We start from the raw sequence: 26859 nt of genomic DNA on the forward strand, positions 1-26859 counted from the left end.
TATTTTACATATATATATTATATTTTAATTTTTAAAAACTAAGTAACTGCTAATAATAAGACAGGGGAGCGTAGTAGTTAAACCATAGTCTCCAGCATCAGACAGACCTGGGTTCATAGTCTGTGAAAACTTGAGCAACTTTGTTAATGTCCCTGGGCCTCAATTTTCTTCTCTGTAAAAGGGGAATAGTAATGATACTCACCTCAAAGGGTTGTTGTGAGGATTAAATGGGCTATTACATGTAAAGCCCTTCACACAATGTGTGAGACGTCATGAACACTCAAAAATGTGAGCTATTACTATGACACTGTACACTAGAAATGTATGTTGCACTCTTTCATTTAACGTTATTTAGAATATACATTTCCAAAGAAATTTAACTGGGATGTCAAAAGTAGTCCTAACTTTGGTCTTGATAAGCTGTAATTGTATCTTATGTGTAGGCCCTTGAGTTTTAAAAAGATGTAAAATTGTATTTTAGTTCTCTTCATCTCACAAAGACTTTGAAGAAGCTATAAAAAAAGTGCATAGCCATCCAAATCAATTCTGACTCTTGGCAACCCCAAGTGTTGCAGAGTAGAACTATACTCTAAAGGGTCTTCAACGGCTGTAATCTTTATGGAAGTAGGTTGCCAGGCCTTTCTTCTACAGTGCTGCTGGGAGGATTTGAATTGCCAGCCTTTCAGTTAGCAGCTGAACACAAAGTTTGCGCCACTCAGTGACCCTGAAGAAGCTATAACTTTGAGTTAATATCGACATTATATCTGTAGATTACTTAAGTATTCCTCTGTTAAATATAAAAACCCCATATAGAAGAGAATAATTCATAATATTAAATGATTAAAAAGAATCCACGTGTGTAACAATAGTGGAATGGGTAAGTCATCTGTGATGTAGCTTCTGGATGGAGGAAAATGCAGCCATTAAAAATGTTGTCTACGAAGACTATGTAATAACATAAAAAATACATTGAGAATAATGTAGAATGAAATATTTGAAAAATATAATTATAAAAATAGTTAAAAATTTTTATATAAAAATATAACCATGTAAAAACTATGTATTATCAAAAAAAGTGCTTGCAGTGTCTGAATTTCAGTGGAGCAATTCATGTGCTTATTATTACTCTTATCATTAAAAATGCATTTTTTAAAATATGCAAAAATAAAATGATTGAAAGGAAATCCGGTTCTGTCAGTTAATTGGTATTTCCTGGCACCCAGAGGAGGGGAGCAGCCCATCTATACTGAATTTTGTTCCCCAGATTTGTCTGGAAAGCCACTGTTTACCTGTGACCACAGTTAGCCCGAAACTTAACGGCTGCCGGGCGAGGCAGTTAGCATGCACTGGGCAATGTTTCCATTTTAGTTCTTCCTTCACCTCTCTTGGGGCCCTGGTGACCCACTGGTTAAGCATCATTTGACTGCTAACCAAAAGGTTAGCAGTTCAAATCTACCAGCTCCTCCTTGGAAACCCTATGGGGCAGTTCTACTGTGTCCTGTAGGGTCAGTATGAGTAGAAGTTGACTCCATGGCAACAGGTTTGGTCACCTCACTCCCACAAACTTTGTAGACACTAGGAAGTCTGAGCCTGGAGAACAAGTTATATTTTTACTAGAGTTTTTATATTTCCGTGTTAAGTTTAACAATAAAATGTAAACAGCTCCCTGCAGTCACATGGTTTGGCATGCTTTAAGACTTGAAGGCAATTTGTTTATTTAGAAAATTTATTTTCTGCCTTCCAAAGTAAGGGTGGTAGTAAGTAATTTGTAACTGAAGAGACTTGATTTGCATCAGGGCCACACATAAATTAGCAGTAGATCCTGGATTAAAATGAAGAACCTCTAAATTTCTAGCCTACTGCTCATCTCAGTTAGTCTTATTATCTACTTGTGGTAAGAATATTTTGTAGGTTATTATTATTATTAATCTATTTAATGATTTGGTCAGAGGAGATATCCTCAGTGCCGTTAACTATTTCCTTTCCTTTTTTTTTTTTTTTTTTTTGTAGGCAGGAAATGTTTCATATGCCCTCAGCCTCTCCCGAGAGTTTCTTCTCTACAGTACGTAATGATAAAGATAAACCAAAGGTCTGATTTACGGGAAAATCCCTTCCGCTTCTGGTCTTTAGTTCCCGCAAGTGAAATGTTGATGTCTATTTTTATTCTTCTAACATCATGATATAAGGCTCATTGCAGATTTGGGATTAAATCCTACTTATATGCGGATCAGTGCATCAGGGGGACATTTTTAAGTTAGGAAATGTGAAGAAGAAATCAACCTATCCCTTTCCTCCTCCACACTCAACCAGTTATATATTAGTGCGGCTTCCCTGGGGAGCAAGCCCAGGATTCGGAGCCAGTTTCTTCAGAGACGTTTCAAAGACCCAGGTGTTGCAAGTAGACCTGGGAATGAATGAAATCAATGAGAGCTGTGTGTGCAAGAAGGAGGGCGACTCAGCAGGATTATTCACTTGACAGAGAGATATTAATCCTTCCCTTTCAACCAGCACTCACTGTGCTATGCAGGCTTCCTGCCCAATTAGCCGCAGATTTCAGCTTCAACCCCCTTGAGAGAGCGCCTTTCTACCAACACAGCGAGTTAAACAGGTCTGAGGCTCTTCCTAGCTCTGCTGTGCTTGGAAATTTTTGCTTAAAAAAATTTAAAAAAATTTTTTTTTATTGTGCTTTAAGTGAAAGTTTACAAATCAAGTCAGACTCTCATAGAAAAATTTATAAACACCTTGCTATATACTCCTAATTGCTCTTCCCCTAATGAGACAGCACACTCCTTTCCTCCTCTATTTCTTTTTGAGTCCATTCAGCCAGCTTCAGCTTCTGACCCTCTCTACCCTTTCGTCTCCTCTTCAAACATGAGATGCCAACATAGTCTCATGTGTCTACTTGATCCAAAAAGCTCATTCTTCACCAGTATCATTGCCTATCCCATAGTCTATCTAGTCCAATCCCTGTCTGAAGAGTTAGCTTTAGGAATGGTCCCCGTCTTGGGCTAACAGAAGGTCCGGGGACCAGGACCTCCAGGGTTATTCCAGTCTCATTCAGACCACTAAGTCTGGTCTTTTTATGAGAATTTGGGGTCTGCATCCCACTGCTCTCCTGCTCCCTCAGGGGTTCTTTGTTGTGTTCCCTGTCAGGCCAGTCATCTGTTATAGCCGGGCACCATCTACTTCTTCTGGTCTCAGGCTGATGTAGTCTGTGGTTTATATGGCCCTTTCTGTCTCCTGGGCTCATAATTACCCTGTGTCTTCGATGTTCCTCACGCTCCTTTGCTCCAGGTGGGTTGAGACCAATTGATGCATCTTAGATGGCCGCTTGCTAGTGTTTTAGACCCCAGATGCCACTCTCCAAAGTGGGATGCAGAATGTTTTGTCAATAGATTTTATTATGCCAATTGACTTAGATGTCCCCTGAAACCATGGTCCCCAGACCCCCGCCCCTGCTATGCTGGCCTTCAAAGTGTTCGGTTTATTCAGGAAACTTCTTTGCTTTTGGTTTAGTCCAGTTGTGCTGACCTCTCCTATATTGTGTTGTCTTTCCCTTCACTTAATTATAGTTCTTATCTACTATCTAATTAGTGAAGACCCCTCTCCCTCCCTCCCTCCCCCGCCCTCGTAACCATCAAAGAATATTTTCTTCTCTGTTTAAACTATTTCTCGAGTTCTTATAATAGTGGTCTTATACAATATTTGTTTTGCAGCTGACTAATTTCACTCAGCATAATGCCTTCTAGATTCCTCCATGTTATGAAATGTTTCATGGATTCATCAGTGTTCTTTATTGATGCGTAATATTCCATTGTGTGAATATACCATAATTTATTTATCCCTTCATCCATTGATGGGCACCTTGGTTGCTTCCAACTCTTTGCTATTGTAAACAGTTGCTTAAAATTTTGATAGTAGATGGCTCCCCAGGTATTCCTTTAACAAGGTATTCAGATGCTAAAATCACTATTGTTTTTTAATATGTATAAAACATTTCATGTAGGACTTTATGATTGTATTTATTCACAACTTTTTTGTGGTAAAATATATATAACAAAACATTTGCCATTTCAACCATTTTTATGAGTACAATTCATTGGCATTATTCACCATGTTGTACAACCATCACCATTAGCTGTTTCTAATTTTTTCCTCACCATTAACAGAAACTCAGTATCCCTTAAGCAATAACGTCTCCATTTCTCCCTCCCACCCACACTGGTCATCACTAATAAACTTCGGTCTCTATACATTTGCCTATTGTAGATAACTCATATAAACAGGATCATACAGTATTTGTCCTTTTGTGTCTGACATTGCACTCAACATGTTTTCAAGATTCATTCATGTTGTAGCATGTATCAGAACTTCATTTCCCTTATGGCTCAGCAATATTCTACTGTATGTATATACCACATTTTGTATTCATAATTTTTTAATGAATCCATTTAGTAACATTCTTCCTTTCTGATAATTTGGCAAACAGTAGAATAAGGAAGTAGATGTATGGTCTGGAAACATGTGGGTAGTTAGAGGTAAAGGCAAAATTATGACTCAGCTACCCCTTTATTTCTTTGTGCTTGATCTATTAAAATCCCTGTCTCTCCCAAGGAACCTAAGTTGTGTGCTCTTACAGTGAATAAGTAGGTTATGGCAAATTGAGATTCCTGGTTTCATTTTTGGCTTTGCAATATTTTTGTTGGTGTTTTGGGATCAACACTTCCATTTTCTAAAACTGTATTATTCCTCTTGTTAAGAAAGGATAGTAATTTCTGTCCCCTCCTTTTCTCCCTCACCAGGGTGGTGGTGGTGGTGGTGGTAGTGGTGGTCAGAAGCACATTGAGCTTCTCAGAGAAAGATGCTGTGGGAGCATTAGAACAATTTAGCACCTCTTTCTGAGATGCACTTGAGAGCCATGCACAGAGGCCAGCAGGCCATGGGTAGCTGCCAACCCATGGTGCATCTTGCAGCCAAAGTGGGTACAAACAGGTGGGCACAAGTAAGACAAGATTTACCAGGTTTCCCTGGGACTCTGTGGGACCAGGCTGGAACCGCTTTGTCCCATACTGCTCTGCTCTGTGTCTAGACCAGTTAAGGATGTTCAAAGACTTTGTAGAATTGAGAATGAATTAGCTTCTAGCTCTCCAGTGAAGAATAAGTTGGGTCTCTCTGCTATAGGCTTTGGTTCTCTGGATTTCTCTCATAAAACTTACTTATCATGTTTTGTTGTGGTAGTTATTTGATATCTCTTTTCCCAGGTAGACTCTAAGCTCTAGGAGATTAGCCTCTATCACAGTATTTTGTACATAGTACATGTTCATTGAAAATTTATTGAGTGGATGGTTGAAGAATGAATGAATGAGGCCTCTTCCCTCTACATAAAACTGACCATCCCACTATCCTAGATGTTATGGATTAAATTGTGTCCCTCAAAATATGTGTTGTAAACCTAACCTCTATGCCTGTGGTTATAATCCCATTTGAGAATGGGTTGTCTTTGCATGTTAATGAAGCAGGATTAGTGTAGGGTGTAACTTGAGTCAGTCTCTCCTGAGATATAAAAAGAGATTAAACACATGCTAGCAAACAGAGATAGGGTAAGACAGATGCCAAGACACATGGAAATCTCCAAGAAACCAAGAAGCAGAAGTTGAAGAGACAAGGACTTTTCTCCAGAGCCAACAGAGGGAGAAAGCCTTTCCCTAGAGCCAGCGCTCTGATTTTGGACTTCTAGCCTCCTAAACTGTGAGAAAATAAATTTGTTTGTTAAAGCTACCCACCTGTGGTATTTCTGTTATAGCAGCTGTAGATAACTAAGACACTAGAGTAGCCATCTTCATGATTCCTTTGTCTAAGAATGTAAGGACCAATTTCTTCCCAAAGTTCTTTGCACCTTTTTATCTACAAGGTCCAACTCAATCGTTTTTTTAAAAATTCCAGATACACTTCTGGTATTGTGTATTGACACAAGTAGTTACTCAGGGTGTTCAGTTGCCAGGCCTATGTGACAATGAAACTGTAAGAAACCTTGGCAGAACTCCCTGGGGTGTTGTTTGTTAATGTATGTTATTTCCAGCTATGATTTCTCTCAGGTCCAGATAATAAGAGGATGGCCAGAAATGTCTTGAAATATGAAAGGCTCTTGGCAGACAGCCCTAAGCAGATGGTAGCCGAAGCTGTCATCCAGAGGCCCAATGTCCCCCACCTGCAGACCAGAGACACCTATGAAGGATTGTGTCAGACCCTAGGTTCCCAGGTAGGATTTCTCAGGAAAAGGGAAAGGGGGACAGGCTCGGCTAAAAAGTGAGAATGTAGAATTGGGAAAAATGTGAAGGGGGAAAGCCTGATGCATTAAAAAAAAAAAAAAAAAAAAAACAGCATCAGAACAACCTCGTTTCGTATCCCTGACAGTCCAGTTTTTTTTTTTTTTTTAATGTCATGTTGTTGTTAGGTGCCGTCGAGTCAATTCCGACTCATAGCGACCCTATGCACAACAGAACGAAACACTGCCTGGTCCTGCGCCATCCTTACAATCATTGTTATACTTGAGCTCATTGTTGCAGCCACAGTGTCAATCCGCCTTGTTGAGGGTCTTCCTCTTTTCCGCTAACCCTGTTCTCTGCCAAGCATGATGTCCTTCTCCAGGGACTGATCCCTCCTGACAACATGTCCAAAGTATGTAAGACGCAGTCTTGCCATCCTTGCCTCTAAGGAGCATTCTGGCTGCACTTCTTCCAAGACAGCTTTGTTCGTTCTTTTGGCAGTCCATGGTATATTCAATTCAAAGGCGTCAACTCTTCTTCGGTCTTCCTTATTCATTGTCCAGCTTTCATGTGCATATGATGTGATTGAAAATACCATGGCTTGGGTCAGGCGTACCTTAGTCTTCAGGGTGACATAAAAAAAAAAAGAAGACATAGATCCCCTAAACTAGTTTCGGCTCCTAGATGCTTCTTCTCTTATGCTGAATCTGCTCTTTCCCTTCCAGCCCACTCACTACCAGATCCCTAGCCTCTACTGCTCCTATGAGACCAACTCCAACCCCTACCTGCTGCTCCAGCCTTTCCGGAAGGAGGTCATCCACCTGGAGCCCTATGTTGTCCTCTACCATGACTTTGTCAGTGACATGGAGGCTCAGAAAATTAAAGGGCTTGCAGAACCATGGGTGAGTGTTCCCAAAGTCTGCCAAGAACTTCCCTTTGTGTTTTCACATGCTGGAGTGAGAGAACAGCAGCCTTGACACCTAGATAGACACTTTAGTCTAGGAGTTCAACGTGTCAACACTGCATATGATTGATAGTAGGAAAAAAGAGATGAAATGACAGGGGTAAGAGTGAAATTCTAGCACAGACATACAGAATTACAGAGTGGAAAATGATCTGGTTCAGCTTCATTATTTTGTTAAAGAGGAAACTGAGGTTCAGAGAAGGGAGGACTAGATTAAGTCACCCATTTAACTAGTGACAGAGCCACAGCTGGATCATAGAAAAAAAAAAAAAAAAGAGGTAGGTTAATTGCTGCTCTGCTGTTCCCTTTCTTGTATCAATTAACTTTGGCTAAGATATGCTCGGTAACAAGCAACCCCAAAACCTCAGTGACAATAACAGTAAAAGTGTGTTTCTTTTTCAGATTACATGTCTGTCTTGGGCTGGCTTCAGTTCTGCTCCGCATTCTGTTCACTCTGGGGCCCAGTCTGACATAGCTGCCTCTATTTGGGACATGGCCAATCTCATGGGAAGGGAAAAAGACAGATGGCAAACCATGAGCTGAATCTTAAATCTTCTGCTTGAAAGTGCCAAATATTACTTCTATCCATGTTGCATTGGTCAAAGGAAATCATGTGGCCGCTATTGAGATCAAAGGGACAGTATATCTCATTCTTCCACAGGGAAGGCACCACGAGTCATGCTGGATGTCAGTGGAGGGGGGATGGCAAGGGTGGCAAATTTTTAGAAAAATAATATAATCTACCTCACTACCGTAAGCATGTTGCCTCTTTAAAAACAGCACATTAATGCTGCCTCTGTCTTATTTTCCGAGTGCCCTAGGGGAGCAGTCAAGCCAGAGGTACTTAGTAGTGTGCTGTTCATCCACCCATCCATCCAGCCATTCACCAAATGTACTGAGAGCCTGCTGTGAGACAGACAGTGTGCTGCTCTTTTTACAAAGAAAATTAAGTATTGGTCCTTTCCTTTTAGGAACTTCCTGCATATTGGGGAAAAATAAATGTTTACAATATACTATGATACCAACTCGACAGCACCTAACAACCACAACAACTATGATTTGTGTAAGGAGCACTGGTGGCGCAATGGTTAAGCACTCAGCTACTAACCGAAAGGTCAGCGATTCGAAGCCACCAGCTGTTCCAGGGGAGGAAAGACCTGGTGATCTGCTCCAATAAAGTTTGTAGCCTAGAAAACCCTATGGGGCAGCTCTACTCTGTCCTATAGGGCCATTATGAGTCAGAATCGACTCAATGACACACAACAACAATATGGTCAGTGCTGTGATGGAAGTGTGTGCAGAGGGTTGTGCTATGTAGCATTAAAAAGTGAGCTTTCCTCTGAAGAAGAGGCAGTTGGGTGAAGAGCAGAGGGAGAGAGAGGAAGAAAGAGGCTTCACTGTGGCAGTGAAATTCATCAGAGTAATTGGGACAGGGTGCCACATGGTGGCAAAGGGTATCCCAGGAACGCAAAACAGTATGTGCAAGGGCCTGATACAGAATGTGTTCAGGGAACAGGGAGAAGCTTGAAGTGGGCAACGGGTGGGATGGGAGGTGATAGGAGATGCAGCTAGACGGTGACTCCTCTTTAGGAAACACTATAAACATCATGCTGAGAAGCTTGGATTTTATCCTGTAGGCAATGGGGGAGCTGTTGGACAGTTTCAAAGAGGAGAATGGCATGATCAGGCTTATGGATTTTAAAGAAGACTCTGACAGTAGAAGAATAGCAATAACCATTTTATCTAAAAGCCCCTCCAGTGAAGTCTAGAGTCTTTGTGCTGAAGGTTTTTGAGATGACTAAGTTCCGCTGGTGCCCTGGAACATTGGATTTGCAATAGCTTCGGTTTCTCCATGAGCTCGCGGTGGTATTTGGCCAGCAGCTGTTTTTTCCTTAGAACAACTCTGTTTGCCATGGTAACAGGACAGACGGCCCACCCAGAGATGCTCATTTAATCCTTCATGGCCAGGTCATCCATTTGGCATGCATAGACCTTGCCACACTTCCTTCCCCCAGAAACTTCTCACTGGGGTTGTTGGTCCCTGTCTGGTCCCTGGCTCTCCCAAGAGTAAGCCTGGGGCTTACATGGCAGTGGCTGTGCCATGGGAACTGAGCTTCTGCTCCCTGCCAAGCCTTGCCCTTATGGAGCTGACATTCTGATGACAGAGACAGAGGTAGACAAATTCTTATGTAAATAAATATTTTTCTTCCCCTACTACAGTGTTTGCAAGTAGAAAGCACTTCATTTAAAAATAAACACTAATATCCAGACATTTAAAACAAAATAGAGACATTCAGCTAAATTAGTAATCCCAAAGCTTTTTTTGTTTGTGTTCCCCACAATAAAGGCAGTTACAGAAAATAGATTTTGACTCTCTGTAAGGAAGGGCTTTGGCCAGAATTGTTCAGAAGGAGCAGGCTGCCTCAAGGTAGGGTTTCCTCTTGCTGGAGGAGATCATTCCTTTAATTCGACGAACACTCATTAATGCTTACCAGGGTCAGGCCCTGTGCTGGCCACGGGGGATACGAAGATGAGTGAGAATAGCCCTTGTTTTTGCAGAACTCAACAGATTTTTACTGTGTGGTTACTTGTCTACCAGACACAGTGCTAAACGGTTAGTTTCAACCCTGAGGTTTTTGGTCACTCCATTTTTTTTTTAAAGATCCATCGTTACCAGTAAATTAGTGAAAAAAAAACCAAGCCAGTTGCAGTCGAGGTGACTCCAGTGCATGATGACTCCTTGTGTGTCAGAGGACAATTGTGCTCCACAGGGTTTTCAGTGGCTGATTTTTCAGAAGTAGATTGCCAGGCCTTTCTTCCAAGGCACCTCTGCGGGGACTCAAACCTTTAACCTTTCAGTTCGCAGCTGAGTGCGTTAACTGTTTGCACCACCCAGGGACTCCGGTAAATTAGTAGCATGTGCAAAATATTCTTTAATTAGGGAGGAACTGGCAAACCTTATGCTTAAGAGAGGGGGCGTGTCTATGGAAGTGAAAGAGCCACTCCGCTTTCCATAATAACCACTTAGACTTTTTCTTGTGTACTTCACACCAGCTACAGAGATCAGTGGTGGCGTCAGGCGAAAAGCAGTTACAAGTGGACTACCGCATCAGCAAAAGGTACGAAGGATTCTTGTCAGCAGAAACTTCCTGTAATAACCTCCCTCGGCCCTCGGCCCTGAGGCCCAGCTGACTGCCACTCAGCTACGGCCAGAGGTGCCACTGGCGACCTTTTAGTTCACGTTTCTATCTGTGCAGTCCTTTTGAGAGGAAGAAGTTTTCACTCTCCTCAGCCAAGGACCTTTCTCACAGGTTGTTACATTGTCTGAGAATTTAACTAGGAAGCCGTTAGGGAAAGATTTGAAAAAGCTCCTATGCCCTAAACCAAAAAAATAAACACAGAGTTGTTCTTCAAACCAGGATTGCTTTTCCAGAGAATACAGTCTCGTCCACATTTGTAATTTTACTCTAAGTTTCCATTCCCACCTCCTGACTCATATTTAAAGTGTGACTTGCCAACATTTAGGCGAGAAGGATGAATAGAATCTCTGGATATCATGGCTTCTTTAGAGGAGCAGATTCAGATGTGAGAGCCCGACTTTTTCCTCCCAGGGCCCCTGCCCACCCCCCATTGCAGCCCCTCCATTGCGGTAACGATGGGGCTGATGGTATAGTAAGATGAGGACCCACCCCTCAGAACCATGTAAGACAGTGAGGTCAGCATCCTTGGGGAGAGGCCAGACCTCAGTATATGTGGTTAGTTTGGCCTCGGCCTTCTTTCAGAAGCGAAGTGAATAATGAAATCTGTGATTCAGAATAATCTGGTTTCACTTAGTTGGTCTCGTACATTTAGGGACCTTTCACGTTAGGAGTTATGCTCTAAACTCTGGAAGATCCTTACAACCTCAGCTTCATTGCTTTTCTACCTTCCAGACAATCTAGTGTCAAAGAGGAAATCCTTGGCTTTGGATACATTGTTTTTATGGTAGTAGGCGGTATTTTCTTCCCTTTTAAGATGGAGAGTTGCCTCCTCTTTCCCAGCTCCCATCACTCCTCAATCCTTTGAGTTTTGGTTCTACCATCACAGCTTCATTGGAACAGGCTCTGTCTTAGTTATCTATGCTATAACAGAAATACCACAAGTGGATAGCTTTAACTAACAGAAATTTATTTTCTCACAGTTTGTTGTTGTTGTTAGGTGCCATCGAGTCGGTTCCGACTTATAGTGACCCAGTATACCGCAGGACGAAACACTGCCTGGCCCTGCACCATGCTCACAATTGTTATGCTTGAGCCCATTGTTGCAGCCACGTTATCAATCCATCTCATTGAGGATCTTCCCCTTTTTCACTGACCCTCCACTTCACCAAGCATGATGTCCTTCTCCAAGGACTGATCCCTTCTGACAACATGTCCAAAGTATTTAAGACGCAGTCTTGCCATCCTTGCTTCTCAAGAGCATTCTGGTTGTATTTCTTCCAAGACAGATTTGTTCGTTCTCACAGTTTAGGAGGCTGGAAGTCCGAATTCAGGGTGCTGGCTCTAGGGGAAGGTTTTCTGTCTCTGTCAGCTCTGGAGGAAGGTCCTTGTCTCTTCTGAGCCTCTGCTCCTGGGTGGTTTTCATGTGGCTCGGCATCTCTCTTTTCCCATCTGCTTCTCTCACTCGCTTGTTTAATCTCTTTTATATGTCAAAAGAAATGACTCAAGAAACGCCCGACACTAATCCTGTCTCATTAACATAGCAAAGACAACCCATTTCCAAATGGAATTATAACCACAGGCATAGAGGTTAGGATTTACAACATATATATTTGGGGGGACACAATTCAATCCATAACAGATCCCTAACTCTCAAATCATTTTCTTGCCCAAAAACCTTCACTATCCATTATCTATAACGTAAAGTCCAGATTACTTACCATGGTGTCCTCAGCTTTCTACAACATGCCTTGAGCCTTCTTTCTTTCAGATTTCTCTCTCATTACTTCTTTCATGGACAAATGCTTTAGCTATACATTATTTCCTGTACATACCATGTATTATCAGACCTCTGTATTTGCACATATGCTGTATCTTAAGCCAGGAATATCCCTACATCTTTTCTATCCATTGAAATTTTACTCACCCTTCAAAATTTGGCTTAAACATCACCGTCTTAACCTAGTGCCCGGTCAGAACTAACTGCACCTTTTTCTGCGCTTTCCTACCACTTTTACCGAAAGTCTATTTTGTATTTTTTCACTTTACCTTAATTTGTATTTGGTTGTTTTTGTCTTCTCCCACTTGATCCATGAGGTATTTGAAAGAAACAGTTTTTTCTTGGGTATTTTTGTAAACCTAAGAACATGTAGCATAGCACTTTGTGAGAGAACAAAAAGATGACCAAATTAATCCATGATTTAAAGTGCAAAGAAGTGGTCTTCCCGTATCATGCCAAGGTTCTTCCCTTCAGAGGCCTCATGCTCTCCCCCAGGAGGGTCACTAGGAGGGTTACTAGCTTTGCTTGAAAAAAAAAAAAAAAAAACACTTGTACATTTTCCAGGGACTTAAATTGTGATTCCAGATCCTATACTTCGTCCCAGCTTCTATGAGACATTCAGGAAAAAAGGCTAGACTTTGTTCTTTGGCCTTTGACGTATCCTGGTTTCTCTTAGAGCAGAGCAGCAGAACACAGATTTTCCTGTGTTTAATGGCAATCGCTGACATATAGCTTACAAAGCATCTTCATACACCATCTCTCACAATCACCACAAGTCTGTGAAGTAGATATTATTATCATTCTGATTTTATAGATGAATACACTGAACCTTGGAGAGGTTAAGAGTTAAGTGCCTGACTTAGGATCACGCAGAGGATCAAGAACTGGTCTTTATTACTCTAAACCTCAAGCTTTTTCCATTGGACCCAACTCCCTCTGTTGTGATGCCTCTAAAATATAGCTGTTCTAAAGGCAGAGATTTTGAATCTTTGTATCTCAGTGCCTGGGGACTGTGAACCTTCATACTGTAGCCTCAGCACCTAGCACAGGGACTGGCATTTAGGAGGCCTCAGAGAATGTTTTTTTGAGTGAGGGACAGTGTGAATATTGAGATAGAGGACAAAGTAGAGTGGGCAGACGATATGAGGGATGAGTAGGTCATTAGGCATTCCTGTCTTTTTCCCTTCCTCCTTTCCTCCCTCTCTTCCTTCCTTCCTACAATCGACATTATTCATTCATTCATTCACAAGCATCATTTAGTAATTTCTGGCATTACCCAGAATGACTGGGGCCTGACTAGGAGTCACTGATTCTCCAATCTCTGGTGTGTTCTAGTGCCTGGCTGAAGGACAGTGTTGACCCAATGCTGGTGACCCTTGACCACCGCATTGCTGCTCTCACAGGACTTGATGTCCAGCCGCCCTATGCAGAGTATCTCCAGGTGGTGAACTATGGAATCGGAGGACACTATGAGCCTCACTTTGATCATGCTACGGTAATGATGGGGTTGATGACCAATCTTCTGGGAAAGGGAGCTGGGGAATTATTTGCTTCTCTGAGGCAGAATTCACATAGGGCTCTCAGGGGAAACTAGGTGAAATCATAAGACAAATGTTTTTGTTCCAGGAAGATCTGAAAACCTTGGTTTCAAGCTTATTTCTGCTGGTTCATTTTCTTATCTGTTACCATCCACCTATCTAAAATTTGCTAGGGGGAGAAGAACATGGCCTGTAATGGAATGCTCTCTCCTGCTTCACATGGGGACTCCCCAGTGAGGATTCTCCTTCTGGTTACTCTCCCTTCCTCATGATCTCAACTGCCCATCTTTGCTGACAGGTATTCAGCAAATTTCATTTTTTTTGAAGATTAAAAATATCTCCCCAAAATTGATCTATAGATGGGCATGTAAAATGGTACCACCACTTTGGAAAACAATCTGGCCATTTCTTAAAAAGTTAGATATATGCCTATACTTATGATCCAGCTATTTTACTTCTGTTTACCCAAGACAAAAGGAAATATATGTCCATATGAACACTGTACAGGAATGTTTATAACAGCTTCATTTGTAATAGATAAGAGCTAGAAACACCTCAGATGTTCATCAGCAGATAAGTGGATAAAGAAATTGTGGTATATCCATACACTGGAATACTACTCCACAATAAAAAGGGATCAACTACTGATACATCCAACAACATGTATGAATCTTAAAAAAATTATGCTAAGTGAAAGAAGGCCAACACACACACACACACAGACTACATATTGTATAATTCTATTTATATGAAATATTTAGAAAAGGAAAAATATAGAGACTGAAAGCAGATTAGTGGTTGCCTGAGGTTAGGGGTGGGAGCAAGGATTGGACTGCAAGCAGGCATGCGGGAACTTTTTGAGTTGATGGAAGTGTTTTAAAACTGGATTGTGAGAATCAGTACACCACTGTTTAAATTTATTAAAACTAGTCGAATGGTACACTAACAATGGGTGAATTTTATGATATGTAAATCACATCTCAATAAAACTGTTGCATAACAAAATAAAGACATCTCTTTCTCACCAAATAATTGGGAACTCCAGTCTTAAGACTTGGTATTCCCACAGAATAATTATCTGTAATATTTTATATATTAACTTCTTTATTTCACAGAGAGCCCAAGGGGAAAATTAAACCATCATATATCTACATATAGTACTACTGACAAGCAATTCTGTTTGATTAGTACATAACTCATGTATATTATTTCATTATTTAGTCCAAAAAAGTATATTGAGTATCTGCCAGTAAAGATGGGCACATCCTGCACTAGGTGTAGCTTGGGGCTCTGTCCCATCCTTGACACCCCCATTTTACTCCCCCCTGTATTATGGTGGAAACCCTGGTGGTGTAGTGGTTAAGAGCTATGGCTGCTAACCAAAAGGTTTGAATCCACCAGGTGATCCCTGGAAACCCTATGGGGCAGTTCTACTCTGTCCTGTAGGGTCAACGGCAATGTTTGTTTGTATCGTGCTGAAGTCCTGGCTGTCACTTTAGTGCCTCCTACATAAAATAATATGTTTTGTTTTTGCCTCAGTCACCGAGCAGTCCTCTGTACAGAATGAAGTCTGGAAATCGAGTTGCAACATTTATGATCTATGTGAGTCTGTTGCTCTGGAGGGACCAGGGTTTCTTAATTTAATGAATGACTATTTACAGCTCTATTTTATTTTGTGGCTTTCAAAGCGATTTCACCTATCAATTTTATCTGATACAGCAACCACTATATAGTTATTAAGCACAATTTTGTGGATTTCAGACAGCATTTTTTGTTAGGGCAGTTTTGTTAGGCATTATAGTATAGGAGATAAAAAGAAATACAAGATAGAATTCCCGCCCTCAAAAAGCTTACAGTCTGTAGATCTAAATACGACCTTGTCATAGGCAGTGGATTAGAATGGAAATGTGCTTATAGTGAAGGCCAAGAGATCGCGGGACTTGAACAACACAGGAAGACGAGGTGAGAGGCTGTCTCTGAAGCCTCATAGTTGCTGTTGAGAAAATATGGGCCTGTAAGTGGAGGTTGTAGAGCTGTGATGTGCAAGAGAGGAGAGATGAAACAGCTAAGAGTAAAAGAGGAATTTTGAGGGAAGAACAGAGATGCCTGTAGAAAAATTTAATAAGTGTTTCACTCTAATATGTAGTGAAAATTCCTTATCTCCCCATAAAATCTTTGGTAAAATCTACACTATACCCCATGAAAAAATAAAGTGCCCTCCTCTCCTAATTCCAGACCTGATCCTACCAGATTCGGTCCCAGTCTTAATATCTAACCTACTCTCTTCCCTTACTTTCTTCTCTGTGGAGAAGTTATAATTTCAATTATCCGACACTTAAATTGGAAGAGATTTATCACTATTAACTGAAGGAATAAACATGTTAAATAGAAGGGATCTACACAACAATCAAAGATGAAGTCCTATCAGACTCCCCACCCCCACTCCGCCCCCAGCAGTTTCTCTTCTCTTAGTGCTGCATCTGCTCTCCAAAGTGCAGCCAAGAAAAGGCAGTCAGGCCGCACTTGGTCGTCTACAATGCTGACAACAGCAGCGTGTTTCTTTCTGTGGCCCAGCTTTATACTTCCTGCAGAACTGAAAGGCTGACACTTACATGGGCATCTGGCCTTTCAGTGGTCATTCTGAGCATCTGATCAGACACAGGGGCATAGTCAAAGTCACGTATCTTGGCAGGGGGCACATCTTGGATTGGCATCTACCACTGCACCTGTGGCTGATGATTCAAGCTGGTGTGGGAGGTCACAGGCTGCGAATAATATAGCTATCAGCCAGAGACTAGGACATCTAGGGGCCTAAGATATCTCTGTTCTTTGTCTTCCCAATTTATCTCCTCCAGCTGTTCCCTTGTTACAGAAGCCCAGTTACTATGGTAAAAGTAGTATGGCTGTTAACAGCCCAGCTCTGTGTGTGTGTGTGTGTGTGTGTGTTTTGGGTTGTGACATAAAGTGTATTTCTTCTTGAGGATCTCAGTCAAAAAAGTTTGAATCTACTGATCTAATGAAGCCCTCAGTATGGATGTTTGTAAAGAGAGGAGGAATTCCTAGCTAGTAAAATGGTCCTCCTGTGGCCCTGCAGGCAAACACCAATGCCATTGAGTAGGCTTCCTTACTCCCAAGTTGGAATCAGGGAACACAGGAAGGAATCGATGCAGAAATGACATCAGGATGTCAGGTTAATGAACACATGACAGAGTAGCACAGGCAGCGGCTGTTTAAACTCTGGCTTCTTCCTCTGGCATTGTAGCTGAGCGCGGTGGAAGCTGGAGGAGCCACAGCCTTCATCTATGCCAACTTCAGCATGCCTGTGGTTAAGGTGAGTGGGGCTTGGTGTTATAAGAGTATAGAACTAACATCCTAGCCTTCATGCTGTCTTGCTTGCAAGCCAATTCCTGGGAGCATAAAGAGAGTTCTTCCCTGATTCCCAGAATCATAGACAGTCATTCCCTCTTCTTTGCTACCACAGCATGTTATTTGTGCCTCTATCTTTTATTTGATCTTCACTTACATTATAAGTGGATGATTGCGTATCCGTCTTCCCTGTTACAATAGAGTTCCTCAAAGGCAAAACTCTCTGTCATACATCTTTGTATCCTCTACCACAACTAGTCCCTTCAGTCATTCATTCAGTAAACATTAAGGGCAGGAGGCCCTGAGGGTACAGAGAAAAAATCATAGTCCTTGTCTTCCAGGAACTCGCAGTAAGTTAACAGGCAATGACAATGTATTGTGATAAGAACTATGAAAAAGGTACAGGAGAGGGGCAAGCTGTTTAATGAATGACTATTTCTCCCAAATTCCATATTAATTAAACTCCCTGGCAACCCTTACCTATTCAGATATGAAATGAAGAAAAATAAATGAGATAATGCCTGTGAAGTATTTAGCATGGTGCCTGGTACATTCTAACATTCTTTACATAAATGCTGGATATCTATAAATACTGAGGGGTTTGAGGTCTCCTATAGGTTTGGGAAAACTAGGGCTGCCAGTGCCTTCTGGAAAACTCTTCATTATCACGTTGGATTTTGTCTACTTCTAATGGCTGAGGGTAAAGTAAGGAAACAACAGCATGTAGCGAAAAAAAACATGTAGGATTTGGAGCCAAAGCACCTGGGTTAGAGTCCTGACTTTGCTCAACTTTATCGCTAGTAAAATGGGATTGGAGTCCTGTGGCGCAGTGGTTAAGAGCTCGGCAGCTAACCAAAAGGTCAGCAGTTCGAATCCACCAGCCACTCTTTGGAAACCTATGGAGCAGTTCTACTCTGTCCTATAAGGTTACTATGAGTTGGAATCGACTCGACTGCAATGGGTTTGGTTTGGTTTTTAAAATGAGGATTATGATGATGCCTTCTTCCTGGGGGTGTTATTAGTAGTAAGTGCCTAAGGGAGGGTAAACTTTTGAATTAAGTTCTCCATTGTATAATGAATATTTTGTTCCTCCCTGAGGTTTTTGTTGAGTGTCTCTCCTCAGTGATTCAGTGACACCCTGGGCTTACCTTTCTTTTAGCACTTGCCACACTGCATCGTGTGGTTTGTTTTTATGCTTGCCTCTCCCACTAGACTGTGAGCTCCCTGAGGCTCGGAATTGGATGTGATTTGTCTCTACACTCCCAGGGCCTGGACCAGAGTAGACCCTCAATAAGTGACTTCTGCATGAATAAATAAGTGCCATTTTGTTCCATTTTATGCATGCTCTGTCCCTCATCTGCATGGAGAGTTTTTTTGTTTAACGACACGCATGCATTTGTCCTTAGACGTGTGCTTCCCAAGGACTGGGATTCTGGGCTGACCCTCCTGGGCTGGGTCCTCTCATTTTCAGAATGCAGCACTGTTTTGGTGGAACCTGCATAGGAGTGGTGAAGGGGATGGTGACACCCTTCACGCTGGCTGTCCTGTCCTGGTGGGAGATAAGTGGGGTAAGGCCTGCCTTTCTGGGGGTGAGAATGGGACGAGGGGTGCAGACTAAAGTGAAATAGGGGGTGGGTGGAAAATAGCATAGCCTTTCCATTCTGTGAGCTTTGTTACAATGCCATGTTGTATTTAAATGATCGGATTCTGAGTCAGTTGCCCCAAATAGATATGGAGCCCCAAAGGGTAGGGGTCCTGTCACAGAGCAGGTATCAGTAAAGGTTTATTAACCTGACTGAGCACAGCTGAGGAGGAATATGTTGCTAAGCCCCTGACCCTCTACTCCAAGGAGAGAGCCACCAAACAATTACTTCTGTCATTTAGTGCCTCCCCATGAAGAGATGGTAAAACACAGAAGAGAAATAAACAGCAGAAGTGTTTATATCATATAGGCGTCTAAGAGCACTTAGCTCTGAAGATAGAAAAGGAAGTAGAAGAGGGACTCTAGTGCTGAGATTGATACTGCCAAGAGAAGCCATCGCATTTTCTCTCATTAATCTGGATAGCTTTATGGAGTAGGTGGGCTTTTAGGGGCTGCATGGATGAAGGGCAAAGGACCCTAGTTCCCACAGGTTTGAAAGTTAGTCTGTGGTAGACAGGACCTGCCAGGGACTTTTTCCAGGGGTAGTGTGCTCTTTGCTATTTATCTGCCAGAAAAGACATCTTATAGTCCATTAGCAGGGCTGGGACTAGTGTGAGGCAAGTGAGGTGCCTAGGGTGCAGAATTTAATGAGGCACTTGCATGACCCTGACGGTGAGCCCTGGCCCATAGCTACTATCCACTCTGCTGAGCCTTCTCTCTTCTTCCTTCCCATTCTCTCCCAGTGGCCAACAAATGGATACATGAGTATGGACAGGAATTCCGCAGACCCTGCAGCTCAAGCCCTGAAGACTGAAATGTTAGCAAAGAGAAGTTGGTGAAGTCCTGTGGCTTTCCAGAAAAGCCAGAAGCCAAAAGTTAGGAGAAGAGAGGAGAAAGGAGAGCAGACTCCTGGAAGACGGCTCTTCTCAGCATTGGCTGTTCTTCGAAAATGGTGGGAGACAAAGAAGTGGTCTTTACCAGGAGACATCTGAGAATTTACACTTGTTTCTCCTCAAGCCATTAGAATCAGAGTAGAATGGACACTACAAAGGAGACAGCGACGGAGACTTGAGAGAAATTTCTGGGGCTCAGATACTGTGTTGGGAACGGGACATACTGATAGTCTCTGGGCTTTGGTCCATGGAGCCTCTGCCACTTTGAGCCTTAACCATAGGGGTTCAGAAGTGGAAATGAGGATGCCTACAGGAGGGGGCTTAGCTTGACTTCCATGGCTTTAAGTCCTTCTCCTCACCGACTTCTGCTGAAGGCCTAGCAGCAGAGTGTCTGTGATTTTTTTTAAATACAGCCATTAAAAATGTTTACAAATAATTTTTCATAACTGAGAATATTAAATTATGAGTGAAAACAGAGTATAAAATTTTATTCATGCTACAATCTCAGCTTGGCTCCCCTTCCCCACTACATTCCAGACACATTGAAAATTCTTTCTACTCCTTAAAAATAGGCATACCCCATCATCATCATTCTCACTTCCTAGGCCTTTTCATTTGCTCCTTCAAATCTTCTGATGGCTGAGCTCTTCTCATCATTCCGTTCTTGGCTCAGCATCACTACAGAGAGGCTCCCCTGACTAACCTCCCTTCCAGCCACTTTCTTTCACATTAATCTACGTTATTTTCTTCATAGCATTATTAGTCTCTGAGGGCTGCTGTAACAAAGTACCACAAACTGGGTGGCTTATAAGGACAGAACTCTATTGCCTCTCAGTTCTGGAAACTAGGAGTCTGAGATCAGGGCGTCAGCCATGTCAATTCTTTCTAAGCCTTTGAAGGAGAATCTGTTCTGTTGCTCTGTTTCTGGTTGCTCCAGGTGTCCCTTGGTTTGCAGCTGCAGCATAACTCTATTCACATGATGTTATTCCCTCTGCTTGTCTCTGTATCTTCTCTTTTATAGGCACCACTCAGACTAGATTAGGACTCATCCTACTCCAGTATACCTCAAGTTAACTTCACTGATAGCATCTTCAAAGACTCTGTTTCCAAACAAGGTCAAGTTCACAGGTACCAGGGGTTAGTTAGGACTTCAACATAAATTTTGGGGGCACACAATTCAGTCCATAACATAGCATGTATCTCAATATGAAAGTACTTTATTCACTTGTTTAATTATGGTGAACTGCCTTTCCTGGCACTCCCAGGTTGGGTGCTTTATGACCCCACTCTTTTTTTTTTTTTTTGCCCCAAACATGACAGTTTATTTCTTGCATAATAAAGTCCAAAATGGTTATTTTTTTTTAATTTTTTATTGTGCTTTAGATGAAGGTTTACAGAGCAAACCAGCTTCTCATTAAACAATTAATACACATATTGTTTTGTGACATTGGTTGCCAACCCCACAATATGTCAACACTCTCCCCTTCTTGACTTTGGGTTCCCCATTACCAGCCTTCCTGTCCTCTCCTGCCTTCTCGTCCTTGTCCCGGAGTTAGTGTGCCCATTTAGTCTCGTTTTGTTTTATGGACCTATCTAATCTTTGGCTGAAGGGTGAACCTCAGGAGTGACTTCAGTACTGAGTTAAAAATTTTGTCCAGGGGCCATACTCTTGGGGACCACTCTACTTTTTTAATGCCTCTGTTATAGCTCCTGGAGCCCTGGTGGCACAGTGGTTAAGTGCTACAGGTGCTAACCAAAAGGTCAGCAGTTCAAATCCACCAGCTGCTCCTTGGCAACCCTTGGGGCAGCTCTACTCTGTCCTACGGGGTCACTATGAGTTGGAATTGACTCGATGGCAATGGGTTTTTTTTTGTTTGTTTGTTTGTTTGTTTTTGTTTTGGTTATTATTGCTCCTATCTCACTGAGTATCAATATTTATTTGTCTGGCTGCTCCCACTAGACTCTGAGCTCCTTATTCCTCTAGTATCCCCAGAATAAGGTCTGGTTCAAAATAAGTAGGTGCTCAGCAAATATTTACAGATAAACTAATAAGAAGGCACAATTTGAGCTATACTTTGGAGGACAGGTAGACCTTTTATAGGCAGAGACTAATGAGAAGTATTTCCCAGCTGAAGGACTAGCATAAACTAAGGCTGTATTGATGAGTGTTTATTTGAGCACTTGTGCAAAAAGAACATGTCAGTCCACTTGGCTCTAGTTCCTCAACAGGGATGTGGGTGCGTCTTGCTCACAAAGAAGCCACACAGGGTGGTTAGATGCTGTGCTGCCCCTGCACCATGCACGCCATCACTTCAGCTTCTTATAGCTCTGTGGTCGCCCAAGGAGAGGGTTCTGATGTGCTAATATCCTGCTTCCTCCAGAGCCTTGGTGAGTGCCTAGTCATATCCCCAGTATTTTTCCTGAGTGAGCTAGGATTCTGGAAAATTCTCTTGCTAAATTACTGTCACATATTCACAAAATGCTTCCTCCAGCCCCAAAGAAACAGTCCTGAGACAGAAAGCTGCTGTCTCTGGGTGAAACTCTTCCCCTTTCTTCACAGCTGTCAGGATTAGAACGGGGGCTTCTCAGAATTGCAGGGTCAGTCTGAGCTAACTATGATGAGTTTACTGTGTGGTAGGCACTGTTGTAAGGGCTTACATGTATTATTTAATGTTTGTCCCAATCCCTTCAGATCAGTGTAATCATTATCCCCATTTTACAGATAAAGAGCAGATTTAGGGTTAGGTAACTTGTCCAGTTCCACAGTCTGGCTTCAAGCCTTGTGCTTTTACCCACTACTTTTACAATGTCTGAGTCAAAACGAGCACACGCCCAAACATGGAGAACAGAGAATGGGATATAATCAAGTGGAAAGCTGTGTGGCTCTTCCCCTAAGGATCATGGGTGCTGGGAGAAGAAGGGGAGTCCTATAGCTAGAATGGGCTGAAAGGCTTCCACTCTGCAGCCTTGCGAACACAACAGAAAGAGTGAGAATGTGCACCTGTGGAGAGTGGGGAATAGCTGCCACCTCTCTGTTCTCCTTTCACACAAAACAAGGGAGCAGAAAGAGAGTTTTGGGAGGATGAAGTGAAAGGGTGTTGATTCTGGGGACCCTTGTCCAGTGAAGCCAACAGCAGCACAAACTGCTCTTTCATGGAACCACTCAAAGAGTCCCCTGTTTTGGGACCTTGGCTGCTCAAGCCCAAGAGGCCAAAGGAGCCATGTGAGTAAAAGAGGGGTGGGGTGGGTAGGGAGGAGGGGCATTCACCCCTATATACTCAGTGAAACTTTGAAATCAGCTAAGGGCTAGGGAGAGGAAACAAAAATTTACACCTAGTCTTTGCCAGCCTTTTTATCTACTTTATCGTATTCACAAGAAGTATCATTCCCTTTTGGCAGAGGAGGTAACTAGGGCTTGGAGAAAAGACTTACGCACAGGTAGGGAGGGGCAGAGCCGTGGTCTGAAGCTAGTTAGGTTTTTACCCTGCAGCTGCTTCTCTTCTTTTTCCTCACCTTAGGATCCCCACAATTTTCTCCCCCTTAGAAATTAGAGCCTGCCTCTTTCTCTCTTCTTGTCTGTCCCATTCCTCTTCTGTTCCATTTCTTGGTCATTGGACCACAATCTTCTCTCAGGCACACACCTGCGTCATCCCTCATCTCTTTTCTGGTATGGTTTGGGAGCGATGGGACATCCCCTGGTCTGGGAATCAAGTGTTCTGAGCTCTAGACTGTGCTATTATATGACCTTGGGCAAATCACTTATCAGAGACTCCATTTCCTTACCTGTAGGATGACATTGCTAACCTGTCTGCCCTACCCACTTCACAAGACAGTTGTAAGGACTCAGAAGGATATGAATGTGCTTTAGAAATGGTACATACTAGTGTCTGGGGTCTTAAAAGCATGTTGAATGGCCATCTAAGATACTCCACTGGTCTCACCCTGTCTGGAGCAAGGGAGAATGAAGAAAACCAAAGACACAAAAGAAAGATTAGTTCAAAGGACTAATGGGCCACATCTATCATTGCCTCCACCAGACTGAGTTCAGCACAACTAGATGGTGCCTGGCTACCACCACCAACTGCTCTGTCAGGGATCACAATAGAGGGTCCCAAAGAGAGCTGGAGAAAAATGTAGAATAAAATTCTAAGTCAACAACAACAAAAAAAAGGCCAGACTTACTGGTCTGACAGAGACCGGAGAAACCCCCTAGACACCATTTTAGCTCAGTAATGATTACTGAGGTTCACCCTTCAGCCAAACATTAGACAGGCCCATAAAACAAGACTAAAGGGGCACACCAGCCCAGGGGCGAGGACTAGAAGGCAGGAGGGGACAGGAAAGCTGGTATTAGGGAACCCAAGGTCAAGAAGGGGAGTGCTGACATATGGGGTTGGTAACCAACATCACAAAACAATATGTGTACTCATTGTTTAATGAGAAGCTGGTTTGTTCTATAAACTTTTACCTAAAGTACAATAAAAAAATTTTTTTCAGAAAAAAGTAGTACATACTATGCAGAAATTATTGAATGGGAGTGTGTTTTGCTGTGTATATTTTCACCAAAAATACAATAAAATATTAAAAAAAAAAAAAGAATGGTACATACTGATCATGTCATTCTAAGCCTGTTTGATTAGTCATGAGATATATGGTGTCATCCTTGATCATCAGCAAAAAATCTTCTCCCCCACCCTCAGTTAACTATTTACTATTCCCACCACCCATCTGGAAAAGGGCAAATACTTCACTGGCCTCAGGTTTCAAGGTTTTGCCTGGCTATGGGCTGGAGTTTTCTAGCAAACTGCTGGGAGAGGAAGCCAGCTCCAGGAATAAGGCAGCCTCTTGAGTTTACATAACTTTCTGAGCCCTGGACCCAGACAGAGAATGTGATGATTCTGGCTGCAGATGGAGTGGCCCACTGGGACAGAAGAGTTGGTTCAAAGATTGCAAGACAAGTGCTGTTCCTGAAAGAAGTGTGACTGCCTTTTGCTTTCTTTCTCTGCTCCTGTTGTAGGTTCTCTTCTTGCTTTTCCCTTAAGTCTTGACCTTTTAATTACCTACCCCATCATTTAGTTCAGATGATAGGCCCTTGAATCCAACTGAAGCGGGTCCTCTCTCTCCAAATTCAATTAGATTCTGTCTTGTTCATTCCATCTCGAAAATATTGAGCCTGTCCCCTTCTCTTATCCCTGTGGGCCATGTCCTAGTTAAGTGTACCCTTGTCCCTCACCTGGACTACTGCAACTACCTCCTTATTGACCTCCGTCCTTCTAGTCTGGTGCCCACCAATCCATCTACACAGGTTACCAGAGTGACTTTCCTTAAAAAATAGACCTGATCATGCCACATCCTTGCTTAGGACCTTCTGACAACCCCCCATTCTTGCCAATCAATGTCTTTATGCTCTGACTCCTGCCTGTCTCTCTGGGCTCATCTTCTGTCACAGCCTATACTGCAAACATACCTTCTTGCCAGTTCTCTGACTAACTTTCAAGTCTCCAGGGCTTTTGTCTATGCTGTTTCCTCTACCTGAAATGTATTGCCCGTCCTTCTACACCTCCACCTTGTCATGCTTCAAGGCTCAGCTCAAAAGCTACCTCTTTTGTGAAACCTTCCCTGACCTGTTTCCAAGTAGATTTAGTTGCCCCTCCCCTTCCACTTTATACAGTGTGATCACTGTTAATAACTGTCTTATTTTAAGGGCATCGTTATTTACCTTTGTCTCCAAAGTCTGTTGAAAATATGGTCCAGGGTAGGTGCTCAGGTTTACTTAATCAGCAAAATGTTCACAATAGTACGTTAAGGAGAGAACAGCACCTAGTCATGCCAAGCTCCTCTCAATCTCCTCTCTCCCACATCCCAATCAGATGTGTCTACCCCAAAATTTGCCTGTCTTCCTCTTTTGAGAAGAAGTCCGCCTTGGAGATTATTGTGTATGTCTGTAACTCAGTGGTCGTTGGCTTGACCTAAACATACTCCTTCTGGCTCTGTGGCAATCCTTCACTCAAGTCCTGGGGTCTCCTTTGTTCCCTTCCTGAGTTCATATATGCTGATCTGGGATGTAACAAGGACATTGTTATGGCCATCACAGAGTAGGTGCTCATTAAAGATACATTAAAATAACAAAAGAATGATGCCGGTAGACTTAGAGTCAGAAGACAAAGGTGCTGCTACCTCCTAGCTGTGGCTGTGGTGGGCAAGCCCTTTCACATCTCTGAGCTTATTTCCTTCTCTTTAAATTGAAAGTAATAATGCCTATACTTCACAAGGATGAAAAGAGAAGATACAAAGGATTAGAGGAGATATAAGTGCCCAGCAAGGAGCCCTGGTGGTACAGTGGTTAAGTACTCACCTGCTAACCAAAAGTTTGGTGATTCAAACCCAATAGCTGCTCCATGGGAGAAAGATGTGGCAGTTTGCTTCTGCCAAGATTTAAGCCTTGGAAACCCAATAGGGCAGTTCTACTCTGTTCTGTAGGGTTGCCATGAGTCAGAATCGAGTCATTGGCAATGTTTTGGTTTTGGAAGTGCCTAGTACTTTTAGTACAATACCTAACACAAAGCTCAATGCACAGGTTTCATTCATTCTCAGCCTTCATCCATCAAACCTGAAGAGGCCTCATTTCACTGGTCGTTATCCTCTTGTTAAGTCACAGGTATCTGGGCCCAAACCAAATTCATCCTATGTTATCCAGGAGGCAATGTGAAATAGAAACAGCCTAGGTTCAAATTCTAACACCACCACTTGTGAGCTGTATGAATTTGGACCTATCTACCTGTAGGAAACCCTGGTGGTGTAGTGGTTAAGTGCTATGGCTGCTAACCAAAGGGCTGGCAGTTTGAATCTACCAGGCGCTCCTTGGAAACTCTATGGCGCAGTTCTACCCTGTCCTATGGGGTCTCTGTAAGTTGGAATCAACTTGAGGACAACAGGTTTGGAAACCCTGGTGGCACAGTGGTTAAGAGCTATGGCTGCTAACTAAAAGGTCAGCAGTTCAAATCCACCAGGTGCTCCTTGGAAACCCTATGGGGCAGTTCTACTCTGTCCTTTAGGGTTGCTGTGAGTTGGAATCAACTCAACAGCAATGGATTTTTTTTTTTTGTTTGCGGTATCTACCTATAAAAGGAATGTAACACCACATACCTCATAGGGTTGCTGTGAGGACTGAATGAAATGTGTGTGGGATTAGATAACGCTCAAAATTTGGTAA

The 26859-nt window shown here is 42.5% G+C and overlaps 1 protein-coding gene across 1 annotated transcript in view; it reads left to right on the forward strand.

Annotated features, from left to right (window-relative positions):
• P4HA3 (prolyl 4-hydroxylase subunit alpha 3) overlaps positions 1-20107 on the forward strand; it is a 38733-nt gene extending 18626 nt beyond the window's left edge. The window contains exons 5-13 of the mRNA XM_049889583.1: positions 2011-2062; positions 6096-6259; positions 6992-7168; positions 10285-10349; positions 13543-13702; positions 15285-15347; positions 17008-17076; positions 18583-18679; positions 19497-20107. Of these exons, the coding sequence (XP_049745540.1) occupies positions 2011-2062; positions 6096-6259; positions 6992-7168; positions 10285-10349; positions 13543-13702; positions 15285-15347; positions 17008-17076; positions 18583-18679; positions 19497-19567 (918 nt within the window). The 3' untranslated portion in view covers positions 19568-20107. The remainder of the gene's footprint in view (positions 1-2010; positions 2063-6095; positions 6260-6991; positions 7169-10284; positions 10350-13542; positions 13703-15284; positions 15348-17007; positions 17077-18582; positions 18680-19496) is intronic.
• The last annotated feature ends 6752 nt before the right edge of the window (positions 20108-26859 follow it).

Source organism: Elephas maximus, chromosome 7, assembly GCF_024166365.1.
Source record: "Elephas maximus indicus isolate mEleMax1 chromosome 7, mEleMax1 primary haplotype, whole genome shotgun sequence".
Taxonomy (NCBI): domain Eukaryota; kingdom Metazoa; phylum Chordata; class Mammalia; order Proboscidea; family Elephantidae; genus Elephas; species Elephas maximus.